The sequence below is a fragment of the Micromesistius poutassou genome (assembly GCF_964030765.1).
Source record: "Micromesistius poutassou genome assembly, chromosome: 17".
Taxonomy (NCBI): domain Eukaryota; kingdom Metazoa; phylum Chordata; class Actinopteri; order Gadiformes; family Gadidae; genus Micromesistius; species Micromesistius poutassou.
The window spans coordinates 9,740,350-9,767,761 of NC_140287.1; the positions used below are offsets into that span (position 1 = coordinate 9,740,350).

Consider the following 27,412-nt stretch of genomic DNA (forward strand, 5'->3'; position numbering starts at 1 on the left):
CCTGCTGGCCCGGCTTCAAGCCTTGTTGGCAGACCGGGCTAATGGGCTTCATCCAATCCCAGTCAATTGTGAAGCGATTCGATTTATTTAGTAGCTATGATGACTATGCACAACTTTGTATTGTTATGAAATGCATCAGGGTTCTTTCCCGTAATATCTATCAGTAATACGCACACTTGGTTAGAGAGAGCATGCCTCCTTCTTATAACAACGGCCCAGAACTAGAAGCGATTCAGTCTGGCTTACAGACCAAGACAATAAATCTGCAAACGTCAAGTCGATGTTCAGCATAGTAGAAGTAAGCTGAAGTAGTCAAAGTAGTAGTAAATTGAACATGACCTAGAACATTAACATGGTCCCACTGGGAGTAGGATGAGATTGGCAGAGTGTCAGTTCTACTCAATGGATGCTGTTTCACACATGAAGTCATCTCGCGGTCACTGGTGCCTTAGAAAGCCTTCACTGGGATGATAGCGAGCAGTTATGAGTGGAACATTAAAATAAGAATAGAGAATATAAATGGCTGCTACATCAGAGATAAAATAATAACATCAATAAAATAGGAGAACAGATTTAGTCAATTTCTAGTGCCTAATATGCAAAGTTCACTGAAGAACCTCTTTTTTTCTGGAGAATAATCTGTCAACTCTAGAGGTCCCTGGGAGCCCTTTACCCCTGTCTGCACTTTCTTTTCCTAAATAAATAAAGAATAACAGGCGCTTTCAAGCATTTACTTATGAGTTACAAAGTAACCTGTGGGGAGAGTTGCCATAGAAACTTCCTAGCTCATTATCATAAGAAAGTCAAGCATGAAGGAAAGGGAAAGAGCACACACCTACAGCACTGCCACAAGTACAGCTGGTAGTGTTTCTCCTCTGGCTTATTGGATCTACACAGAGGGGTGTCTGGACGCAAAGCTTCACAGAGGTGGTGTGAGAGACCTTACTACTTCGGTTGGGCATGCAGAGGTCAAGGACCATCTACACAGTCAGAGGACGTCAGAGTTCACACCTGTCTGACTGGCTGAGAGGTCAAAGGCTCAGGAGTTTCTTTAACACGGGCCATGGATGTTCAGCAGGATTTGATCATGCTCTGCATTGTATCATTTGACCAATGCCCATAGAAAAAATACGTAGCTGGAAGAAGATTCCAGGGCATTTCGGACTATATGTCAAAGTCCAAAGTTGTGGAGGAGTGAAGTGAGTTAAAGTAAACTGCTTAACATAGTGGTCTACCGCCAATGGGCTCCAGGGAGTCCAAGCCCAGGTTGAGCCAGGTGGTCCCGGTTCACAGCCAGGACCAGGACTCAGAGGCCCAGAAGCCTGGAGAGCCTGGACCCCGATGGACACTCCCCGCTCTGCCCGTCCCAGCGGAGCAGAGGACCAGGCTGCCGCCGCTGAAACAAGCAGAGACAACCCTGTCCACACTCTCAGGTCAGTTCCGCTCCTCACTCTCAATCACGTCTGTAAATGGAGACTTTGTTTGTGCATGTGCATTGTTACAAGTCTTGCTTCACAGGGAACCTTAAATCTGTTGAAAGTAACAATCGGAGCATCATTCACTCTCATCCTCCCAAGAGACTGCAGGTTAGAATGCATCATAAAAACGTTATTCATCTTTTCCATGTATTGTACTTTCAGGTTGTTTGTGACTGCTTGCGTTACGCTGTTGTGGTTGTTTTAGGTTGTGATCCAATGCATCCATTGCCTCTCCATAGATACTGCAACCACTGGTGTTTCCTATTGGTCACACAAACACTGGCACAGCAAATGCCATGGTAAACCAAAACCAACAAACACATAGCCATCCATTTTGTTTTGTCATCCACTGACTGAACTAAATAAATCAATGGATAACGGGGGTATTTCTGGGTTGTTCTCTCTTGCAGTTGAGTGGGGGCAGAAGTGGGGTTATCCCGCGGTATTCTACACCCAGAGAGGAAGAGCACCATGGATCCATCAGTCACACGCAGGTAGGCCTCAGCCTAGAAAATGTCTTGATAGTCTTTCTATCACGTGGCCAGATGTTCAACAACAACCTACTTGTGGAAAGGAATGCTTGAGATAAAATAAGAGTGAGAGAGAGATGGAGAGAGCACGAAAGAGAGAGAGAGAGACATCTGGTGAACTGAGAGTGGCAATCCAGTGGGTCTGATTAAAGTACCGTTGGGAGTGGTAAGTGTTGGGGGTGGGGGGCAGCCTAAGACTGGCCCTCAATAGGAACCACTTTTGGGGGAACAGGGTACAGGAAATACCCTGTTGTTATATACATGCTCCCAGACACACACACTCAAACACAAACACTCACACAAGACACACACTCACAATATATATATGATGTCATCTTATATTTCATTCATCCAGATCAGATTCCCCATACTTGAAATCTTATTTTTTGTGGCCCCCCAGGAGGGGTTCCTGAGGGCCCAGGGGGCTCTCCGTCAGCAGGCCTATCAGCACAGACGGGCCCTCCACCGGCAGGCCAGGGAACACAGGAGGAACCAGAAGACCGCCCACCCCTCTAACGGTGTGTAGGAACATGTTATCATATCTTCTGGGGCAGCTCTTCTCTAACCTTCCCTCATGGTTTGTGTGACCGCCCCTTCCTCCTCCAGCAGGAGGTCCGGGCAGAGAGGGAGGTCCGCTGGTGAGACGCCCCACAGAGAGGGACCTCTTCTGGGGGGAGTACAGCGGAGGAGAGAGGGTGGATGTCAGGGAGCTCCTGCTGCAACCAAGCCCCCTGCCCCCTTTAGGGAGAAGGGATGCAACTTGACCGGGCTGACACCCCCTCGTGACCCTCTGGACAATAAGGACTGTACCTGGCCCGAGTCAGAATGATTGGACTCTGGGGCTGGGTGAGGCAGCACACCTGTTGCACGTCAGTGTGCACAGGTTCTAAAAACTGACAACACAGAATATATGAGTAAAGTCGTGGAGAGAGAGAGAGAGAGAGAGAGAGAGAGAGAGAGAGAGAGAGAGAGAGAGAGAGAGAGAGAGAGAGAGAGAGAGAGAGAGAGAGAGAGAATAAAAGGTGTACATTATTATTGTGCAAGAAGGATTTTGGGCACTAATCATGATCAAGTGCAAAGGTTGTGTTTGTTAATCTGGATTACAGAGGCTTTGGAATCTGAGATGAGATAAACCAATGACCAATGCAACCATGTAACCAAACCACTTCTATTACGATAATTATAATAATCCTGGCTGTGAATCAATTCCATACTTTTCAAGTGAAATTATAGCTTACTATGTAGTATGTAAAATATATTGTATTTGTCAGTACTATAGTCCATGTATATAGGACAATTTGTCCCTGTGGATGAAATTGGAGTTACTTTTAGAAATAGGATATGGCACCATCTAGAGGTGACAGAAAAGCAAAGCCAGAATTCAGCCAGTGGACTTAATTCACATTTCAAACACACTATATTGATGGTGACTATAGTTTACAATTGAGAATACGATTTTATTTCATACAAAGAAAGGATAGTTTGTATCTAGGGCATATACACACTTGCTGTGGGGGTTGAAGTAACCCATCACCGATGTTACAGAATGAGGTATCTTCTGGCTCATTGCCACTCTACTTCTCAAGCTCTTAAGCCTGGCTCTTAGGCTTGAGGGGACTGAGATATCGCATGGCTTGAAATTAAACACCTGGAGCCACTGCCACACCTGGGGCCTCTGAGGGGCCACAGTCGCCAACATGCTCCTCAGATCGCACTGAATGTTGTTCTTGTCTTAAATTGTTACAAGCTGATAAGAAACACCATATACTGCCAATGGGAATTAATGATGCCAGCACATGGTGGAATACAGGGCTGAATTTATTATTACGTGTTATTGAAGGTTAATGGAATGAACCAAACTCTACCGCTGGGTGTCCTTATTGGGCTTGTCTGTGGCTTAAATCTCCACAGATTAGTTGGTAGTAGTAATAGTGGTGATTAGTGAAAGACTTATTAAATAATGCAGACCCTTAATAACAATAAACCCTTTTGCAACGACCACTACACTACAAGTCCTCCCTCTGCTTTGACTCCAACAGATTACTCTGTCGTTTACCAAACAACGACCAAAGGAGTAAAACATGAATAACCTCAGGCACACCCGACCGTTCAGACGGCCGCATTAAACCCACCCATCTACTTAGCAAACCATTTAATCAACAAAGCAAAGTCGCCCAGTCAGGGGTCCCGAGATGGCAGACTCAAGGAGCCAGGCTGACCCCAGGACTAAAGATACTGCCGGGCTTTAAAGCAGCTCTTCAAAAAGAACCTATTTCTCCCCCCTCTGTGTTTTCCAGTCCACCAGCCATACACACTAGGCCTGAAAGCAAAATCAATGAGGAGTCGCGGGGAACGCGGGCAGGCCGGTGTCTGCCACTTCATACGACTACATAAAGGAAGGTGAAGGATGCCGTGTGAGCAATTGGTTCCAATTGATAGAGGATTGGTCACGGTCAGCTTTCTGAGTGGAAATCCACGTGAGAATGTAGCGCTCGGACCAGCGAGGGGGCACGAGGGGCCAGCAGTGGACAATAGGCCCCTCAAGAGAAGTCTGGCTGCAGTAAGAGAGGGGACATAAGCCCCTGTGATTTAACCCTTCCTCTGCTGCTTCTCGAAGATATGCCTAGTGAAATGCAAGCTTTCTCGTGTGTGTGTGTGTGTGTGTGTGTGTGTGTGTGTGTGTGTGTGTGTGTGTGTGTGTGTGTGTGTGTGTGTGTGTGTGTGTGTGTGAGAGAGAGAGAGATTTGGAGCTATAGCAACATACATACATGTTCATGAGTGAGAATTGTAGAACTGACTGAAACATCTGAATGACTCTTTAACCGAAATCTGAAGATACCTTTTTACGATTTGCAACAGTTACAAACTACGGCAATCGCCGGAGGCACCAAAGTGCACCCCTCCCCCTATTACTGTATTCTCTCTAATTAGCCTGGCATTACTAGCTGAATGGGAGAGGCTGCTTTTGACAGCCCAAGGGTCAGATCTCAGTCGTCTGGCTGGAGGGGCTGTGTGCTTCAGCCAGTCTCTGGGAGCCTGGGTGGGGTCAAAGGGTGGGTGAGGGTGAGGGGACTGAGGGAGTGCCGACTCCTGCCAGATCTCAAGAGGAGCCCCTTTTGTGGCACCGAGACACCCGGGTCAGTCCGCCCAGGGCCCCTCGCAGTCCCCCCACTCCTCGAGGGCCCCAACAGCTGACAGAAAAATAAAAAGGGCCCCAGCTGCTAATTATGTGGGTGATGGAGGGCCGGTGAAGTGAGACTGTCAGAGAGAAGGGCGGCCCTCATGTGTGACAGGGTTAAGGGGCAGGATGACAGGATGAAAGAAGCTGCTGCAAAGTGGCAGGTAATCACAAAATGTCGCTTTTTGCAAAATATCACATTGGAAACACCTGATCATTTGCACACCATAATGTAAGATGGTATAAAATCCTCCTAAAGTGCCAATATCTTCAAGTGCCAGCATATTCTGCAATGGACAGCACTTTAAGCAGTGTAGCAAACTTTTTCTTAATTATTTCACCACTGTTATGGTCTTCACACACACACACACACCTGTAATTATTGTGATCCTAGTAACATTAGAAAGAAAGAAATTGGACGTCTCCCATGACATTCTTCATCCTGTATCCATCACACATTTATCAACAATTTGCTGATGGAGCTTCCTGTCCAGCCTACAGCATCATCTGCCCAGAAGACACGGGAGCAGGACCTGTGGAGTTCCAGATGAAGTACTCTTTGGACTGAAGCTCCCGACCTGCAGAATATGACCACAGGGTTGGAGATCTGGATGTGTGCAGCCACAGAGGAAGGTACGTTGCCAAAAGGTGTGAAAGTGAAACTCACATGTGAGGATCTTTGGCTTGGCACAGGAATAAACCTGCACTGAATGCTGGTCCACGGAGCACCCAGAGAGAGTCAGGTCAGGTACTTTGAAATACAACTGAAATACAAGCAGTATGGTGCATTTAGATCAGGCACACGAGGGAATGTGTGTGTGTGTGTGTGTGTGTGTGTGTGTGTGTGTGTGTGTGTGTGTGTGTGTGTGTGTGTGTGTGTGTGTGTGTGTGTGTGTGTGTGTGTGTGTGTGTGTGTGTGTGTGTGTGTGTCTTCTCTCTATGGATAGGTTCTTTGAGAGGAATGACTAATACAGAAATAATAACGCTGCATTCAGTAAAGGCAAAAAGGTATTTTGACAACCATATGTTGTGCTCCTCCTGAAGTTGGGGTATTTTAGAAAGTGAAATAGGGTTAGGGGATAGGGTCATTCAAATTTGAAAATTTGAATGAGGAAAGGGATGTGACTCTTACTTTGATGTAGGCTGTGAGGTCTGTACAGAGGGGGTCCGCCGGTCCCGGCAGCTGACCTGAAAAGCGGATCCCACCTTCCATGGTGACCTCCCTGGACTTGGGGAACTTTTGGCCTAGGTCACAGGGGTCAGTGAAGATATTTTCAGTGAGGGTTTGTTTTCAAACGATACAGCTATTTCAAGCCTTTATCCTGCTGCAGAAGGTAGAGACGTACCAAGGACCCAAACCAGGAGGTTCTTCTCTTTGTTGACATCCAGGTGGCCGGAGCTCACCTTCACATCCACAGTGCTCATCTGAACCCTGCACATCCCAAACAAAAATCATGTTTAGTCATTCAAGACATGTTTTAGTCAAACTGAATTCAGATCCACAGGAATAATCATCCATATATCTATCTATGTATCTATCCATCCATCCATCCATCTTGTGGTTAGGCATCTTGGTCCGGGATGCATACTACAGATGGACCCTGGACACTTCACGAGTCAAACGCCCTAATGAACCACCATCAAGTCCACTATGACCGCAGTACAATTAAGAGATTTCGATTTTTTTGGTCACCGTACAGCAAAACATAAGAGGAAAGTAAAACCTGTTCATATACTGTATATTCATACAACTTGCTTACCTGTTGAAGAAGGGCAGGCGTGCTTCACAGAATTCAAAAGTGTTCTTCACACTCTCATGCAATTTGAGGTTCACACACACACGCAGATGGTTCTCCTCCTCCTGCTGCTTCAGCTGGAAGGACCCCAGGATAGGAGGCACCGGCACCTGAAGAAATACAAAGAAATAAACGAAAATGTCACCTTAATCATCATCAATAACATTTCATTACACTTTGACAGGCATGTTTTATGATCCTTGTACCTGAGATGTGTAGCTGCATAGTTTAAAGGGCTCCTGCGGGGGGCAGAAGGGGAACTTGTAGGGCCCGGAGAAGGCCGAGCCGTCCCCGTCGTCGACACTGCTGGCGTTTAGGATGTTGGAGTCCAGCGACGTGACGCACGGATGGGCCAGGATGTCCTGCAGGGGGGAGCCGTTGGGGGGCAGCGTCAGAGTCACGGTCACGTTGGGGAGCACCCCTTCCACCTCACACTGAGGGAGACAGCCGGTGAGGAGGAACAGAGTGCATTGTGGGAGAAGGGAGAGAAATTAGATACGTTAGAGGGAAAAATGTATTCGGCCAAGAATCAAAACTTCCCATCGTATGACCCCTGCTTACTTTGCATGTCACGGTGCCGTAGACATCCCAGAGGTCTTGTTTGCTGGGGTCGCCGTACTGCATGCAGCGCACAGTCTCCGTCAGCGCCACGTTGACCGTGGCCCGCCCGCGGTGCTGCCCCGTCCTCCAGACGGGCTGCCTTGGGCTCCCAGCGGCGGGAGGCACCCCCGCCGTGGAAGGTGCCCCGCCCTGGGGCACGTCCAGGGGCGTGCCCAGTGGACACACCTGCTGCAGGACTGAGGGCATCAGCGCCAGGCGAGACGCCAACCCATCGCCATCAGTCTTGATGCCAGACCCGCCGAGGAAGCTTTGCAGTCCTTCCAATAGAGTGAGGCCCTGAGACACAGACAGTAGGCTGGATAACGGCGGTCGTGGTTCACCCGCTTCCACCAGAGGCAGGCAAGCCAAGATCAGCGGCCCACGAGAGATGGCCAACACCGGCCATAGAATTCCCTTTGCTGAACTATCCACATGTAGCTCCAGCGCTGGTGTCCTCTGTTGATTCAGACAGTCGTCTCTAGGAGCAACGTATGGTTTGCCAGGGTCGGCCAGCCCTAGTTCAGTGAGGAGCAGTTGAAGCACCGCGCTGTCCTCTGGCACTGCTTGATATGAAGAACCCGCCAGAGAATTTGCCCGATATTCAACGGTAGGGAACCTCCTGTGAAAAATAACAGCATGCACATGAGCTGATACATAAGGTTCCTAACCGTTACACAACGGTTCCAGGAATAGACATATTTGTGTTACAAACCTTGAAAACCGCACAGACACATGTTCTCCCTTCTCGTGCGTAATAATCCATAAGGCGCGTAAACTCATTTTACCGACAACACCGAACGCACTCCAATGACTTTTAACTCATGTGGTCGGAACATTTAAACCTTTCACATCTGATGTATTTAGTTATGCATCCTGATAATGAACGATAACAAACAACGCCACCACTTCCTACTGTTTCACGTGACATTCACTACTATCAGCTGACTTCTGCGCATGCGTATTTGTCAGCCGCTATCCCCACCCTTTTCTCCCATACAGGAAGCTGGATTCCTCCCTACCTAGCTGTCAACAAAGGGCACAACTGTCAGAATCACACAATTCCTGGGAAAAAGTCTGCGCCGTTGCAGGCTGTGGGTCATCGGTCTAACTCGCATTTGTCCGCACCGCTCGGCCGAGTGCGATCATGGCGACGACCGCTCAGCTGTTCGAGGTAAGACTCCTGCTGAGCCAGCTAGCCAGAAGCTAACCAGCACTGGCCCACTTGTTCACTGCATGCAAGAAAGCAGCAGATTTATAAAGATGGTTGAGCAGCTTATTGGCCCGATGTGGTTAATCAGAATATGCATGGAGTTTTAGCTGCCACGATGATTTAATGTGTTGCATGTGTAGTTATCTCGTCAGCAGGGTTAAACGAAGCTAAACGAGCTGGTGGGTAAATTCGGATGTTTTTGCATATTACTCAAATGCGTCTCTTCTGGAGGAAAATGTTTTGTTAGTGGTCACAGTGTTGTGCTGTTTTGTCGGTTGCACGTAGGAGCCGTTTGATGCAGACGAATACATAGAGAGGCTGGCCTGGAGAACGCCTGGCGGAGGGTCAAAGGGCGGGGCGGAGGCGTTTGACCCCAAAAGGTGCGCCTGTTGTTGACCTTCATGTTGTGTTCTCTACCGCCAGATCATCCTTGTGTTTTTCTCTTGACAAAATGCCTGAATGAGCTGTTCTACATAAAGAGTTTATGATTATTGCATAATGTCTTTATATGCACACATTTGAACGTCAAGCTAAAAACAACATTGTATGCAGACCTGTTATCTTTAGATGTTATCATCTACAGCCACAGCAGGATGTAGTCACCCTCAGCGCTCACTTGTCAACATTGAATTCTTATTCTTATTGCGAGATATCAAGGTATATGAGACCTATCTAGATCTATGTTGTTTTAATTTAATCTATGTTTTAATTATATACCCAGTCCATAGCAATGTTGTTACTGGGGTTTGTAGGAGGACATTTTTAAACTTGAAGGCTTCATAAGTAGTCTGACATTGAATGCATCCCTTAATTCCTTCAGAACCCAAGATGCAATTAGAAATAAATTAATTAATCAATTATCAACAATAAGCATCATGAAACCCTATGAGCCAAAACACAAATGTACCAGAATGTATATGCTCTTTTTGCAGTGCTAAGAACAAGTGCATTTTCCATTTCTATTTCTACTTACATTTATTCATGACTAAAGTTGGATCTACAAAATGTGTTAAGTCCAATATTTAGAACATTCCTACTTCTCCGTATATTTCTTAATCAAACTGGACAATGTGTCATAATAATCCAACATTCCTTGCGAGCGAGAAAAAAACGTGGCTTCATTTGATATTGTATTTTCCTGATATTGCTTGGTCTTACGTAAACATATAGTGGCCAACTTATTTCTGGTAAGCACAAATACCACATGCAGCAGCAGCAGCAGCAGTAAGAGCCCCACTAAATATCCCATAGATCCAAGCCAGCCTTATCTGCGTCTCCCCCGAAACTATTGCTACAGCAGCCTCCTCAGAAACTATTTAACAGTAGTGAAGAGTCAGAGACAAGGTATCTATGGAGGCCACCCTACGCTGTGAGTCACCAGCCAGGCAGCGGGTGTGTACGGGGGGGAGAGGATGGGAGATGTCTCTTTCTAAAGCTGTAGCGACTGCTGAGGGAATTAGTTAAGAGATTATATACTCATCGTTTTGGGATGTTTCCTAGTCTGTGAAAATACGATGCTGACTTAGAACATTTGCTCTGCCGTTCCTGGTGGCACTTAAAATGCAGCTGACGAAGCTACTAGGTGTCAGAGCTTCTTAAGTCCGGGCAGCCGGGAATTAAGCACCCAGCCTCGTTTTGTAACTAATAACTCCAAAGTGTTGGGTCAGTGGGACAGGTTTAACCCTTTCCTTTTCCAATTACTGTTGTGGAATTAGAGTGTGTGTGTGTGTGTGTGTGTGTGTGTGTGACTGTGTGACTGTTATTATGGTTCCCTGTGATTTTTTTTTAAATCAATGGGATTCCTTTTCCTGGGAATCTTCAATCCCGCCGTTTCCTCCCGCCGTCTGATAGGCTGCTGGAGGAGTTTGAGAACCACATCGAGGAGCTGAAGCAGCTGGACGAGAAGATCCAGCGGCGCGTGGAGAAGCTGGAGCACCAGTGCCACCGCGAGGCCAAAGAGTTTGCACACAAAGTCCAGGACCTGCAGCGGAGCAACCAGGTCAGTGTGTTCCTCCGTCTCGTGACGCACACATCACAAACCCCCAGTCACTCACCAACCGGGTCCCAATGCCTCCGCTCTTCCCGCCCTCCCCGTCTCCTCAGGTGGCCTTCCAGCACTTCCAGGAGCTGGACGAGCACATCAGCTACGTGGCCACCAAGGTGTGTCACCTTGGCGACCAACTGGAGGGGGTGAACACCCCCCGGCAGCGAGCGGTGGAGGCACAGCGCCTTATGACCTACTTCAACGAGTTTCTGGACGGAGAGCTGCGCAGTGACGTCTTCCACAACCCAGAGAAGGTGTGTGTGTGTGTGTGTGTGTGTGTGTGTGTGTGTGTGTGTGTGTGTGTGTGTGTGTGTGTGTGTGTGTGTGTGTGTGTGTGTGTGTGTGTGTGTGTGTGTGTGTGTGTGTGTATGTTGTGGATATATAGAGGTGTGTATTAGGGATGCACCGATACCAATATCGGGTATCGGGCCGAAACTTCATTAAATTACTCGTACTCATAATAGTTTTTTAATTGCCGATACCACTCACCGATACCACTATGTCAGTAATCTGAATCTAATCAAGACTATTTCCTGATTCCAGGGAAAGGTTTGATGGGAAATAAAATAAAATAAAAAGTGCAATGAGTGCACGTCTATTGTTGTCATACTGTAACATTGATCGAGGCGAAACTCGAGCCCTGGGAAAAGAACGACACAAAAACGAAACAGCGAAACGCTGATCCGTGTCCCCCTCGGGAGCGGGTCCGTGGATTCCAGCCATGCCGGACACACACAACCACACCGGACATGCACAACCACACGCAGCCTAACTCTAGCCCCGGGAAAGGAGCGACACACACGGCGAAACGCCGATCCGTGTCCCCCTCAGGAGCGGGTCCGTGGACTCCAGCCACACCGGACACACACACAGTCGCTGCGGTTTCTCACTGTCCATGGTTCTGAAGTCTGTCGCTGCTGTGTGTGCGCTGTCATGATACAGCGTGCACAGCATTACATGAAATGTTATGCACATTTACCGTGCATAAATAACTGCGTTTTTAAATAACTTACCCTTTGATGATCGTCATCTTCGGGTATTGCGTATAGTTGGTGGAGTTGAAATGCCTTTCAAAAGCTCATAGAGACCAAATCTAGAAAATATCGGTACTCGGTATCGGCAAGTACACAAAAAAGTATCAGTATCGTATCGGTTTGTAAAAAAGTGGTATCAGTGCATTCCTAGTGTGTAGTGTGCATCTTCTTGTGTGTGTGTGTGGTAAGTTGTGTATGTATTACAGAATATGTGTGGTGTGAATGTATTCGCCCGTCACTCCAGCAGTGAATCAATGGCTCCGCCCCTGCAGTGGTAATGCTAGATGTAAGGTGTGAGGGGAGCGGGATTATATAGTTAAATCATGCACGTTAAATCTCTAAATTCATCCCTTTTTAGTTGAGGGCCCTCGGCTAATTTGGATTAATCAGGGTGTCGTACACTTGCTAAACAACAGTTGACTGATCGACTTGCATGGCTGTCAAAGTGCTCATGTCAAGCCTAATTGCTTTAATTGAAGGGTGTCTGATTAGACAAGATGATGTTCATCCTCCTCACTGTCCTATTAAAGCAGAGGAGGCCTGGTAGGACAAATAAGTTATGGGTAGCGTAGGAAACTTCCAGGAGTTGCGGTTGTCGTTGAAACACCAGCCAACTTGACACAGCACAAGTGACCTCCCTGATGATCCACGGCAAAGCTGCATGGGGGAACGTAGTTTATAGCGAGAGGAGAGATGGAGACTCCAGGTGAGCTTCCTCTTCCCCCGCTCCATCGTTATTGGAACGGGAGCAGGGAGCCTGGAGGGGGTCAATCCCACAGACGGGGCTGGGTTTGTGGAGAGTCAACACGGGGGAATCTCTGGCCAGTTTCCTCTTCCTGAGCATACTTCCAGACAAGAGCGAGGGGGGAAAAATGAGGAAAGCTGCGAGTGAATAGCTGTAGGGGGATGGCTCTGCTAATCCTTCTGAAAGGGAGGGCTGGGCCGCCAGCATGGAGACAAGTGCTGCTAAACCCTGACTGCAGGGAGACGGCTACATTACTTACATGGGATTTAGCTAATCTTAGCTGGGGGACAGATACTTAGAAAACCTTCGCCGAGCAGAAAGGCTGGATCCTCCTCGCGGGAACGGGCTAATGATGTTAGCTGAGGCAGGCGTCTACGGGAACAGAGGAGTTGCGGACGGCGGGCCTTTTCCACGGGTCTGGCGCTGTCCTTTCTCTCTTTCCAGCCGGTGTGCATGTCAGGGGGAGTGGGCTGGGAGGGGGGGGGGGGCCCGGCCTCCCCCCATCTTTTCTACACAGATATCCCTGGCCGGACAGATTATTGAAGGCGATTTAGCCTCCTGTGGGATTACAGTCCCATTGAGCAGAGGCACGGCCATAAAGAGCTGGATATGCTGCTGCTAAGTCAACACGGTGGCGGCGGCCGCTGCCGACGGCCAGGTGGGCAGCGGCTGCTTGTTATCTGCCCAGCGGCCGACATGGGAAAGGGGCAGGGGGGCTCCGCTTAGGATGATGACTCCCCAGGAGGAGGCACTGCGGGCGGTCCACCTGCTCTCCCATCCTCCTCGCCCCCCCCCCCCCCCCCCCCCCCCCCCCCCCCCCCCCCTCTGGTGGTCCATCCCATATGGTTCTCACCTGCTCTCTCGCTCTCTCTCTCTCATACTTGCTCCTCCTCCTCCTCCTCCTCCTGCTCCAGATTAAGGAGGCGGCTGATATCATTCAGAAGCTGCACCTCATTGCCCAGGAGCTGCCGTTTGACAGGTGAGTCAGGCATCCTGCAGGCAGCTTTACACAATATCACCTCCAGATAAGGAGAGTCCATCCTGCTCCCCACACTACGGTGTCCATCCCCCACCGGCAGAACCACATCTAAAGGTTTCCAAATGGAGGTTTTCATCACTAAAGACAAACACACATTGAATAATTAAGAAACTTTTGTCTGAGGCCAATATAGGTGACATTTGATGCTGATATTCATTCATGATTTTCCAGAGTATATTATTATTACATTTATATGTTCCGCCTCCAACAGATTTGCAGATGTCAAGGCAAAGATCGCAAGTGAGTGACCTCAGACTTAGTTGATTTCCGCTCATATGATAGACATTAAATATTCCATAGAAATTGGCACACACAGTTGGCTGTAAAGTGTGTGTGTGTGTTCCAGGTAAATACCATGACCTGGAGCGCCAGTTGATCCAGGAGTTCACGGCGGCTCAGAGGAGGGGGGAGATCGGACGCATGCGTGAGGTGGCAGCGGTCCTGCTACATTTCAAGGTGAACCACAGTTTTTAGAACACACGAGTCTCTCCATGACTTCAGTGACAGTATTGGTCCCAAAAGTCTCCCTTTGCTTTGGCAGAATTCGTCCAAACAAAATTGACTCTATTTAAAACATTGACGACTCTATTTAACATGGAATGTTTTGTCACTTTCTCGTGAAAAGGGATATGCACACTGCGTGGACGTGTACATCAAGCAATGCCAGGAGGTGAGTGGGTCTTATATACACACAGACAGACAGACAGACAAGCTCTCAGCGTTTCACACTGGCTACACCAGCACGGTCCACAGGGCCTGGTCACTAAGCCCAGTCATCATGTGTTCCGCCCCAGGGAGCCTACCTGAGGAACGATGTGTTTGAGGACACTGGGACCCTCTGCCAGAGAGTCAACAAGCAGGTCGGGGAGGTGTTCAGCAGCCCGGAGGCCGTCATGGCCAAACTCATCCAGAACATCTTTGAGAACAAATTACAGGTAGGTGGTGCATTGGTGCCTCCGCTTCCACCTGCCTGTCATCCAGCAAATCCTAATCCTTCGGCCCCCCGCTGGCCATCTCCAAACTCGTTTTGTGGTCCTCTGACAGTTGTGGTTGTTTTGTTTGTGTCTCCAGGCCCACGTGAAGGAGAAGCTGGACGGGACCAGACACTCGGACGCGGAGCAGTACCTGAAGAACCTCTATGACCTTTACAGCAGGTAGTTGACCTTTGAACCCTGAGCACTTCCTGGGTGTTCCACCAACTAGCCTTGTGTTAATGGTCAAGTGCTTGTGAAGTACCTTTTAAGAGGCTGTAGTATTAAGTTAAGCTAGGTAGTAGATTTAAAACTAGGTTCCCTCCTTCTTAACCAAACCTTAGCCAGATCTCAACCGTCTGTATTTGTACTTGCAGAACAACTGCATTGGCAGCCAAGCTGACTGAGTTCAACCTGGGCTCAGACAAGCACACGTTCCTGTCCAAGCTGATCAAAAACATCTTCTCCTGCTACCTGGAGAGCTACATCGACATGGAGAAGGACTACCTCCGCAACCGCAGCGCCATGATCCTCCAGCGCTACTACGATTCCAAGAACCACCAGAAACGGCCCATCGGCAGCGGCAGGTCAGGCCCCGGTGCCCCCTGTGATCAGACACAAAAAGATCACTGTTAGTAAGAGTAGAACAATGACTGATGGAAGACACCGCTAACTGCTAAAGGCTAATGACTAACAGCTTATATTCATGAGTAGCACTAAAGAATAAACACCAAACTCATCCATTTGTGAGGAGGGACATTTTCACTCTCAGTGAAGGATTAATATTATGGGATGTGAAGAAGCTTCCAAGAGCAAAGTGTTAGGCTCCTGCCCTGCCCATGAGGGGTGACAGGTTTATGTCTAGAAGTCAGCCCCGTAGGACAGCAGGTGCTCAGGCCTACTAGCGGGTGGGGGAGGGGGGTGTGAAGGGGGGCTTGAGCTTGGCCGACGACCTGGCTCCGAAGACCTTGCTCAGAGGCTGGGTCGCCGCTGATATCTCTTGCTGGCGCGGGCTGACCAGGTGCACAGGAGCCAAACCTTGGCTATGGAGCCTGCGCTTCAAGCTGCACTGATTTTTAATTTGGCTTGTGCATCAGAATGCATCATGGGATTTTTTGTTGGCAGTACTCATACTCACATTTTGAGAGGACTCAAGAGTGTCGTAGTACTGTAAATCCTAAATCAACGTAAATATACACTAACCTAAGCTAATGTAATAAACGTTGTTTATCCAGGTCTCGCATGACATGTTTCAAACAAAACAATGTCTTCCAATAATGACAACGATTGATAACTAAAAAATGACCGAAAAACATAACCACCAACACAATAACTAGCAACCCAATCCAAGCTATGCTTCCAAAGTGGCAGCGGTTGCGCAATGTGATGTCCCGACGCACAAGCCTTACGTTGTGTGTTTGTGGCTCCTCTCTCTCTGCAGCATCCAGGAGCTGAAGGAGCGGATCCGGCAGCGCACCAACCTGCCCCTGGGCCCTAGCATCGACACCCACGGGGAGACTTTCCTCTCCCAGGAGGTGGTGGTCAACCTGCTGCAGGAGACGCGGCATGCCTTCGAGCGGTGCAACCGGGTGAGGGGACACCGCCACCATGTTCAGCCGCAAAGGAAGCTTGAGTCGAGATGTCGACTAGTGATCGACCGAAATATCGGCCGATATTTGTGTATTTTACGTGTGTCGGTCGATGGCGATTTTTTTTTTTCCCCGGCATGATTTACAGACAGTTCAATAAATGTTCCTTTTTTAAATTGAGACTTGTAACATTTTTTATCATCGTGTCATTTTTATGATGTAATTTGAGGGAGCAAAAGCAGTATCGGTCATCGGCTAAGGCTGATGAAAAAAAAAAAAAACTATCGGCATCGGCCCTAAAAATTTCATATAGGTTGATCCCTAATGTCGACAACTGCATTTACGCTTTTATACAAAGCGACTCACAATAAGTACATTTGTCAGAAGAATCAACCTAGCGATTGTCACAATCGCTAGGTTAACCCATTCCCCGTAAACAACAAAGATAGCTAGGATAAGAGCATCTCATTTCAATGAATGAATTGTATGAATGTGCTGTTTCTGTGTCCTAGCTGTCAGATCCCTCTGACCTGCCTAAGAACGCCTTCTCCATCTTCCTGCTGCTGGTGGAGCACCTATGTGTGGATCACATCGACTACGCTCTGGAGATCGGCCTGTCGGGTGAGTCCAGCTCCTCTCTGCCCCAAGAAGCACGACGCCATTCACTATTTCTGGCTCTGACAAAATCTGATAAATATGTGAACATCGGAACCTGATTCCACCGGTCCTGATTGGGACTGAATGCTTGGATGTGTATCCCAGTGATGGGGATCTGCTGTTACTGATGATCTCTCCAACCCTCACAGCGATCCCCTCAGCCGATGCCAAGAATGCCAACCTGTACTTCCTGGACGTGGTGCAGCAGGCAAACACCATCTTCCACCTGTTTGACAAGCAGTTCAACGACCACCTCATGCCTCTCATCAGGTCAGTAGTGGACCGCGTTGGATCCACATTAGGGCTGCCAAGATGAATCCTCGTCATCGCGGATAATGCGTCAACGTCAATATTTTTAATTGTATTTCTGTTATACAAATGTGTTACTTCAATTTCACTATGTAATTGCTGCTTTCACGTCATTCGCTTTTGGCTCCTGTCAACACCCTCAGATTTCCAAAAGACATTGCAGCTGCAGCAGTCTGCTACCAAACAGGTTGCATGTAAAGATTCCCCCAGACCCAGAGATTCAAAAGCATGGGAATACTTTAAAATGGCAAAATGTACTTTTGTTTGCTTTGCAAAATGTCATAATACAGCAGCACTACAACCATGCATCCAGGCACATTAATCAATCAATCAATAGGAAAATAATTGTTAGTCGTTGCTCTAATCTGTATCGGACCAATTCCATATTCACTTGGAATTTCCTATTTCTGCCATTATTAGCAATTAACTTGGACATTGTCCATGGAATGTTTTCTAAATCTATTTTAACATGTGTGTCTCCAGCTCTTCTCCTAAGCTGACAGAATGTCTGCATAAGAAGAAAGAGGTGATAGAACAAATGGAAGTCAAACTGGACACAGGAATCGACAGGTCAGTGTGTACGCTTCACCGAGACCTGAGCAAACTACAAACAGCCTTCAGTTGTCCGTTCATTCACTCAGTTTCCCGCATCAACCCTTTATTGTTCCCACTTCTCCCCAGGACGCTGAACTGCATGGGGGGCCAGATGAAGCACATCCTGGCCACGGAGCAGAAGAAGACAGACTTCAGGCCGGAGGACGAAAACAACGTCATGATCCAGTACACCACTGTAAGAGAACTTAAACGCGTTGGCTGATCAATCTCAGGCTAGTTAGGTTTGTTCCAGTCCGTTTTTGGCTTCGCTCAGACTAAAGGTTTTCACTTCTGAAATACAGTTTATTTCAGAGATGCTTTCTGAAATATAACCATTGTCATTGTCAGTCTACATTCAGTAATTTTCCTCCAATAATCAAGAAATATTGATTATATATTTCGATCTATTGACAATGTACCAGCTGATCAGGTAATTTCCCTCACATGCCATCATTCCTTCCCGCGCACCACCAGGCGTGCTCCAAGGTGTGTGCGTACGTGAGCCGGCAGGTGGACCGCGTGCGCAAGTCGATGGACGGCAAGAACGTGGACACGGTGCTGATGGAGCTGGGCGTGCGCTTCCACCGCCTCATCCACGAGCACCTGCAGCAGTACGGCTACAGCTCCATGGGGGGCATGCTGGCCATCTGCGACGTGGCCGAGTACCGGCGCTGCGCCAAGGACTTCAGGGTGAGTGGAGGTGTTGGTGATAGTAGAGGAGGTGGAGGTGGTTGGCATCGGAGCAGGGAAAAAGAAAATCAGACTTGTGTCAGTGTGCGGTTTACTCGACTTCAACGCTAAATCACGTGTAAGCTGTTTCTCATGTGGAGTTTTTATTTCTTTATTTGTCCTGTCTCTAATTTGACTGTAGCTAGAAGTTATGAAGTTAAAAAAATATAGTAATCAATAGATAAAGGGGAGAAGAATTGAAAGAGGGTCGATAATTAAAAATCATCTAGAAAGGGAGTATCTACAAAAACGGCATTACGTTACAAAAGAAGGGCCTTGATAACGCTGGTCGAACACATCCCAGTCACGAGACAGTAAACCCTGTTCCCCTCTCCTCCCGGGCCGTCCCGCAGGTGCCCCTGGTGCTGCAGCTCTTCGACACACTCCACGCCCTGTGCAACCTGCTGGTGGTCGCCCCCGACAACCTGAAGCAGGTGTGCTCCGGCGAGCAGCTGACCAACCTGGACCGGAACCTCCTGCACGCCTTCGTTCAGCTCCGGGTGGACTACCGGCCCTCGCGCCTGGGCCGCCACTTTAGCTAGTGGCCGAGCTCCAGCGCGTCGCCACCGAGACTTCCGTCAATCGCATTAAGCCCCACCCCCTCCCACTCCCCCCTCTCCTTCTTCCACACGCCAGCCCCCTCCCCCCTCGCCCCTACCTTCAGACCGGCATTCAAGACCTTCACCTCTTGGATCTGGGATATGTGCATTTCAGCCTCTCCCGCCACCCTGAATACGTTTCAACTGTCATTTGACTGAGCTTTCCTTTGTTTTTAGATACTAATTCAATTCTAAACAAAACTGTGGCAATTTTGTTTTGTTATAATTGTGCCAAATATAGTTCTGTGGCTGCACTCACTTAAAGGACCGTGTGGCTGCTCTCGTACAAAAGGGAAGGCTAGACTCCAGCAGAGTGCTGCACTGGGAACCACCAGCACCTTGTGAAGAAAGAACACACACACACACACACACACACACACACACACACACACACACACACACACACACACACACACACACACACACACACACACACACACACACACACACACACACACACACACACACCTGCCCCCTCCACCCCAAAGCACACGAGAGACACATGACCGCCCTCCCTAAACCTTGACCCCTGATCCCCCTCGCAGAGACACAGGTCAGGAGGTCATCAGAGAGAAGTGTGATTTTGGCTGGGGTGGAGGGTGCTGGGCAGGTCTGTGGGAACCTCCTGGGAGAACCGGGTGGAACCCACCTCAGCATGGGACCTCAGGGGTCACGGGGTCAACAAAGGGGGGGGGGCGGGGGGGTACGTGTCAATGTAATTGCGCAGATCAACACCTGCTTGTCCAGCAGCGCTGCGCCGGGTATGGACGGGATCAGCGAGGATTCTGGGTCAGGGCACAGCGCCGAGGTCGCCCTGCGCTGATGAGGGGAACACCATGTTAAGTGGACTTCTTCACACAGGGCTTACCGGGGGGGTCAATGTCAACAGTCTTGTGCATCATCCCGCCTGATCCCTGAAATTGTTTAGCTAGGCTAAGCTGTTCCCAGTATACTGCTGCTTACCTTTTAATCAATGACTTATTAAACAAAACAAACGATCTCGGTGATTCGTCATTGTCTCGCTTGTTAATGTATGTTGCCGAAAACCAGGAGCAGTAAATTGAAATTTTGACCCATGGCAAATGTCACAGGAAAAAAAGGCGAAGATTATAAAAGTCGTCTTTTTCGGGGGGGGGGGAGTAATCAAGTATTCATAGGGATTGTGGCCCCCGAGAGTAAAGTTCTTTCTTTGACTTCAGGAAGTGAGCGGAACATGGAGGATGCGCGGGGGGATTAGATGCGTGTGACTTGATGAAATGTGTGCGCTAGTCACGGGCTGGGGACGGCCACAAAGATAGAGGCGCACAGGCTCACAGCTCAGTTCCAGCTGCGGCTGGCTGCTGTTGTGTGGAAGGTACACACGGCACTGTGCAAAGTCAAACAACATAATTAATTAGGCTAATATTAATATGATCAAATGCCACGTTGGAAAAAAAAAATTCAATTCGCTCCGTGCCTAATCACAACTGTATAGCTTGTAAGAATTATTGTGTTAGGCTCCGACGCAAACAGTGCGCCTGTTCCAAACATTTGAAAAACTATTTGTTTTTCCGTGGCGATTATACTGGGAATGGGTCTGGGAGGGGGAGGGCAGTGATAACTGGTGGAGGCGCAGGCTGGCCCCAGGGATTCCCAGCTGAGGCAGATGGAAAAGGGGGAGGATGCTGGTCTTTCAGGGGGGGTGGGGAGGGTGTTTGAGCAGGTGGAGGGGATTAGTAATACTGTCAACACTGGAGCGCTGGATAAGACTGTCCTCTCTTGCTCGTCAGTTGGAGCACATATTCATACGCGTAAGATGCGCAGACGTTAACATACACATCAGGGCCGCTGAAGGCTGTGGCCTGGGGCCCTTCTGGTGGGCGCTGGTCACCCTCAAAGGAAAATATTTATAAATAAAGAATTAAAATTAAAATTTGCTGTGCGCCCATCCTCATTTCTTTCTTGAGGTAACAAATGAAAGTAAGACAAAAAACAAGTAAAGACAAAGAAATACTCAGTATACATTGTAATCTCATGACCGGGTTCAATTCCTGCTGATGTTTGTTTCCATTAAACCATAATGTAAGTTTAAAACGTAATGATATCTATCTGTGATACATAACCTCAAACCTTCAAGAACCAAAAGGGTCCTGAAACTTTTTTTGTACCGTTGAACTTTTGTTTTGAAAGTTACTTGACTTGTTTTAAAAAGCACATAGGTTGGACACCCATTGGGACTGGGCTCCTGATAACTGTTAATACTACCTATGCCCCTGGGGGTGGGGGGCACCAAATCCTAATCTCGCCTAGGGCACCAAAATGTCTAGAGCCGGCCCTGAGGCTTCAACAATCCTGGGTCTGCGGACAGGAGAACCAAACTAGAAGTAATGGTCGAATGACTTCTGAGGTGTAAAACTATTCCAACTCTTAATGTCTGTTCATATAGTTCAGCTAGAAGATGACATTAAGGTAGACAATAATGATTCCTGAATAATAAAAAAAACAAATTACATGAAATGTATGTTCAAACTCCTTCATACTAAGTTAGGAAATTCCTTTCTTAGATGGTGTGATGTGTTCAGGAAAGATTAACCGCTATCCTAAAATATGGATTAAGAACAGCAGGCTATCCAAATTGTTGCATAACTGCTTAAAGTGACATCATATTTTCAGCCAAAAGTCCCAGATTGCGTCACCATGTTTTAAGAGGCTGTGAATATATTACTTTGTATCACCATGGTAACACCATGGTAAGCATTTGATTTGTAACCTTACCTTTTAATAAGATGTAGCCTACACTTTGCCTCCCCCTTATGTTTTTACACTCAGGTTAGGGTAAGATATTTTAACTAGGATACGCATCAACACATATCTGGTATCCATCGCCTTGAATAACCACTCAACTTCATTAGCCAGCCTCTACTTCCTGTCTGTCCTCTGCCAGAGTACCCAGCCTCTATTTCCTGTTTATCCTCTGCCAGGGTACCCAGCCTCTACTTCCTGTCTGTCCTCTGCCAGAGTACCCAGCCTCTACTTCCTGTTTGTCCTGAACCATATTACCCAGCCTCTACTTCCTGTCTGTTCACTCTACGCACAGCGGCGGTCCTCGAACGTGACCACAAATCCCGGCTCTCGGCGCATCCATCCGCCTGGTAGCCGTCCCTCCCTCTGCCTCTGGAGCCCTGACAATAAAGCATTACAGCAGTCAATCCATGTCAACAACAGCTTTGCTTAATTCCAGCTAAACACGTTTAAGCTAAATCTTCACCTAATGATGCATAATGATTAGCACTTGCTCTTTGGGCCACTGCCGGCCCGTGTTTCGCCCCACATCAGGAGGAAGGCTCTCGTGTTGTGTGTGTGTAGACCTAAACAGGTTCCCCTCTCCTCATTCAAATAGAGATAATATCTCATACACACACACACACACACGATGGTGCAGACAGGAAGATGAAGGCGTACTGGCTGCGATGCAGACAGATGTGTTTTGATCATGATGAGCCACTCGCATAACGCTGATTATCATGTTTTCACTCTAAGGGTGAGCGCCACACTCTACGGATCCATAAACAGAGCAGAACTCTCCATCGCGATCTTCTGTCTGAGCTGTTCTCGGGGTCACGGCTCTACGGGAGAGAAGAGGCTAATGGGCTAGGAAACACACCACCAGGCTTCCTAATGGCGTACAGATGTCGGCCTGGCCTTGACCTCTTGCCCACACCACGCCTGGGCCTGGCCCCGGCAAAAGTGCCCGGCCCACCTTTCGTCCCCGGGCATCCCGGAACTGCACCGGTGTGCCGGCTTTGAGCCGTGCCAGCTCCTTTCTCTCCTCCACTAATACTCTGCTCGCTGTCTCTCCGACACCAGGGCTGGCTTTGCCTTTGCCATTTCGCTGGGGCTAAAACTGAGCTTTCCCTATAATCACCCACAACCAGGCCCGCGTTTGATGCTGCTGAATCAATGCCTGCCTCTTTGTTCCTGCACCCCATCCCTCCGCCTCGCCCATAGAAAAAAGAAACTCTCTCCCTCTCTCTTAATACTCCACCCATTGTGGGAACGTTTTCTGATGCCGGCTGCTGGCGCCGCGCCCGCCGTGCCTGCGCCTGCCTGCCTCGCTCGCTCGCTCGCTTGCTCTTGGCTCGGCTCGCGTGTTTGACTGCTCCGCGGGAACAGACTGGCACTCTAGCAGAGGGCTCCATGGTCTGCACATAGCATCCACTAAACACATCTCTGTGTGAGGGGCCCACTCTCGCTCGCTCTCTCTCACAAGGAGCAAAAAGGTATCAGCGTCGCTTTGCATGGATGAGCATCGGTGGGTTTTTTAAGGATCACATGTTTTAGTAAACAAACCGTCCCCCAGATGAGGAATAGTGTATGCACGCAAACAGACAGACACACACACACACACACACACACACACACACACACACACACACATACACTTGTAGTGTTTACACTTGGTGGTACTCCATGGAAATTGGTATCATACACCCTACAGACATTGAATACACTACAGCAGACGTTTTTAATCACCCTTTCGAGGGTGCAAGGTAAGGAGGGAGCAGCTAAACAACAGGGGAGGGGCAGCAGATTGAAACAGGTTAAACGGTTGAACTACAGTGCTAAACACATGCGCTCACTGGGCAAACAAACATCTGTTACAACTGCAGGCTCCGCGATGGTCCTCCCAAACCAGTGATGTTGAACCAAGCCCCGCTACGCTTGTCAGGAGGGGAGAAGTACGGCCTTCTCTCCCCTCCACTGAAGATGAAACACAGCAGCAGCAAAGCGTGTGCGTTTGTCTAATCAAGCTATTGCCTCGGGGCGCACTGGATCTAAATGAAAAGAGCTTGAGTGTTGCCAGCCTCTATTTTCGCATCAGACGGGGATTGTCTGGCCTGGCGTTGGATGGTGCCAGCATGCAGTAGTCATGGCGCGCAGCTAGGGGGCACTAGTGCTCCAGAGTTGCTCTGCCTCCCTTCGCGGAGCACCGCTCTTCCTCACGGCTCCTCGCAGTGGGGATCTGCCTGAGGGGGGGAAATGTTGCTCTTTTAGGTCTGTGAGCCCATATCCCTTAATCCCCAGCCATGATTGACAATCATGATTTAGGGTATATGGTGTCCCATTCTAATCCACGAGCAATGATTTCATTTGCATACCTTCCATGCGTGGCCTCATTTTGGAAGAAACGGCTGCCTTTGTAAGTGATACAGAAAGACAGCGACGGGGGGAAAGCGAAGAGAGCGAGTGCAAGATAGAGAATAAGGAGCAGGAGAAGAACGGATGTTTTTTTTTATGACAGTCTTCATGTCGCCTTCCACGTGTGTGTGTGTGTGTGTGTGTGTGTGTGTGTGTGTGTGTGTGTGTGTGTGTGTGTGTGTGTGTGTGTGTGTGTGTGTGTGTGTGTGTGTGTGTGTGTGTGTACACACACACACACACACACACACACACACACTAGTAGGCCAAAACACCTGCCATGGGTAGCACGAACAGGTGTGTGTGTGTGTGTGTGTGTGTGTGTGTGTGTGTGTGTGTGTGTGTGTGTGTGTGTGTGTGTGTGTGTGTGTGTGTGTGTGTGTGTGTGTGTACACACACAAAAAAATAATATTAATATATATATATATATATTTTTGTGTTATATATATATATATATATATATATACACACACACATATATATATATACATATATATGTAGGCTATATATATATATACACACACATATATATACATATATATGTAGGCTATATATGTATATATACACACACATATATATATATATATATACACACACATATAAATAATTGCATTCTAGCACTGCAGAGATGAGTAGTAAACACAGCAGAACATTAGAATATGTCGACATGTAGGGAGACGGAAGCGAGGGAGGTTGCGGAGGGAAAGACGCTCCCTCACACGTTGCAAAACTAAATTGGTATTTGCAAATTTTATAACCAAGTCGGGCTTAATTATAATCATGGGAGTTTGGGAGTTACAGCATAATCTCTAGAATGTATTAAACGTTACCCAGAGCGCACCAGAGTAAAAAAGAAACAAATACAAATACGTACAATTATATCCCCGTCATTAGGCCCAGGGGACTGTGAATCAAATATAATGCTCAGTGTTTGCTGCGTCCTGCGAGACCCTGCTTCCTTGTTTACGTCTGCCGGGGCTGCGGGGAGGAAGTGATGCACGCTGGAATGAAAGGTCGGTGCGGGTCACGGCGGAGGAGGAAGTAGAGATGTAAAAAAAAATCGAATTAAATTAGAATATTATTATTTATTTATTTTACCCGCTAATTTATAGATAGAAGATTACAGTTAATTATTATTCGTTAGGAACATTGGGGCGATGAGAATTCCCATTGAACATTGAATTATACAACTATTTGAGTGTAGGAATAATAAACGTTTGACTTTTATAATACTTTTTTTTATTGAAGAATTTATTTGCACATATTTATTAGTGGAAAAAATGTATGCATGGGGAAAAAAAAGGAGTGGGATGACATCATAGCCTCATCGCAAGGTGTGATGCTACATCACACAATTACCTTCTTTAAACACAGACATCCAAACCACCGATACTGCCGCCATTTACTCACACATCATCATACTTCATTCCATACATATATCTATATCCTTTTCAGACAGAAATGCTGTCATGCTGTGTGTATCTTGGGCCGAATCCCCCCAGGCTAAGTCATCAACGGAACCGAGTACTTACAATGGTGAGGTGTCGTCTCTCTAAGTAAGCACCACACCCGGTTCCGTCCCTGAGTGACTGCACCCAGACACCGCCTCCCTCCACTGGAACATTAACAGCCTGATAATCTGCTCTTATCTGCAGTGTGCTTAGCGCCTGGTTAACAGGCAGCCGGCCTGATGGGTCTCCACACCCAGGATGGTGGACAGAGCCAGGAGAGAGAACGCCCAAACGGTGCTCCGATCTCTTTGCAAAGATGATGTTTGATTTTATATATACAGGATGGTCTGTTTTGAATAAATAAGGCCTCCATGATAATAGAGACAGTCATGTGACCATGGTTGCTATGGGAAAACCATCCATAGTACCCAAGTCCTTGCCCCCATGAACCAACCATCCACACTTCTTCCCTTCCTCCTTCTCACTTCCTTGCTTCCCTCCTTCCTTCCAGGGAAGGAATCAGTCTCAACCTAGACCTGCCCTGACACGTCACTGGGAGTAGTGGGATTAGCCAGCCTATGGGTGTGGGTGGTGTGTACTTTAGCATCCACACACACACACACACACACACACACACACACACACACACACACACACACACACACACACACACACACACGCACCATCATTGTCCCACCTCCATGGGTTGTCCCACCCCCTCTGCAATTAGTGGTGTTTACCAGGCCTGCCCTAATTGATTCCCACTCTTTATCTCTTTACTTCCCTAATTTTGTTATTAAGTGTAGAGCGAGAGAGGCAATGAAGCTCCTATTTTTTTTTTCATTTTGAGAAATTATACTCTTGTACTTGATCCAGCTAACAGGATTTTCTTAAATTACTTTATAAAAGACCATCTTTTAACTTTCTTCTTTCTTTCTCTATCCATTCATTAGCTGGTCTGCCTGAAGGCCTGCTCACATCAATTTCTTGGGTTAAAGTTACAAACTTAGGAGGCTCAGCTCAGCGCTCATGGTGGTTCATGGGCGAGAGAGTGAGAAAAAGAGAGAGAGAGAGAGAGAGAGAGATAGAGAGACGGAGAGAGAGGGAGAGAGAGTTTTGGGGGTGGATTGGGGCTGAATTATTAATTTCCCAAGTATTAGAAAAATAAAGAGATTGAATTAAGAGTATTGGTCTTCTGTTATCCAGCATGGTTAGCCTCAGGGACTGACTGTGGTGGAGGACATTATGCAAATGCTCGCTCTCTCTCCCACTCTTTCTCTCTCTCTCTCTCTCTCTCTCTCTCTCTCTCTCCCTCTCTCATGCCTCTTTCTTTCTCTATATTTTGCTATCTTACGTTTTTACATTGTCACCCCCTGCCAGTCTTACTCCCTCTCTCTCTCTCTCTCTCTCTCTCTCTCTCTCTCTCTCTCTCTCTCTCTCTCTCTCTCTCTTTCGCTCTCTCTCTCTCTCTACCCTCTCCCACTCTTCTCTTGCAGTCAATCTCTGCTCCACTATAATCTCTGCCTCTCTTTAATCTTTATCAGTCAGCAGAGACAGAGAGCACTGTCTCCTGTCAAAAAAGCTCTCGTCCTCTCTCTCTTCCTCTTTCTTCTCTTCCCCTCTCTCCCTCTATTCCTCCCTCGCTCTCCTGCCCTCTCTTCGTCTCCCTCTCTCTCTCTCTGCC

At 47.9% G+C, this 27,412-nt stretch overlaps 2 protein-coding genes across 2 annotated transcripts; one reads left to right on the forward strand and one right to left on the reverse strand.

Moving 5' to 3' along the window:
- Positions 1-3,451: 3,451 nt before the first annotated feature.
- On the reverse strand, positions 3,452-8,489 carry ap5m1 (adaptor related protein complex 5 subunit mu 1). Its single transcript, XM_084482231.1, has 8 exons — positions 8,295-8,489; positions 7,544-8,201; positions 7,189-7,416; positions 6,947-7,092; positions 6,533-6,618; positions 6,319-6,431; positions 5,854-5,950; positions 3,452-5,764 (listed from the first exon to the last, which is right to left on the reverse strand). Exons 1-8 carry the CDS (start codon positions 8,360-8,362, stop codon positions 5,682-5,684), a joined length of 1,479 nt encoding a protein of 492 aa, XP_084338357.1. The 5' UTR covers positions 8,363-8,489; the 3' UTR covers positions 3,452-5,681.
- Positions 8,490-8,569: 80 nt separating this feature from the next.
- On the forward strand, positions 8,570-19,446 carry exoc5 (exocyst complex component 5). Its single transcript, XM_084481797.1, has 18 exons — positions 8,570-8,753; positions 9,078-9,172; positions 10,644-10,791; positions 10,896-11,090; positions 13,530-13,594; positions 13,866-13,894; positions 14,001-14,110; positions 14,280-14,324; positions 14,449-14,589; positions 14,726-14,808; positions 15,003-15,212; positions 16,067-16,214; positions 16,727-16,835; positions 17,021-17,141; positions 17,664-17,750; positions 17,862-17,970; positions 18,249-18,464; positions 18,857-19,446. Exons 1-18 carry the CDS (start codon positions 8,727-8,729, stop codon positions 19,043-19,045), a joined length of 2,127 nt encoding a protein of 708 aa, XP_084337923.1. The 5' UTR covers positions 8,570-8,726; the 3' UTR covers positions 19,046-19,446.
- The last annotated feature ends 7,966 nt before the right edge of the window (positions 19,447-27,412 follow it).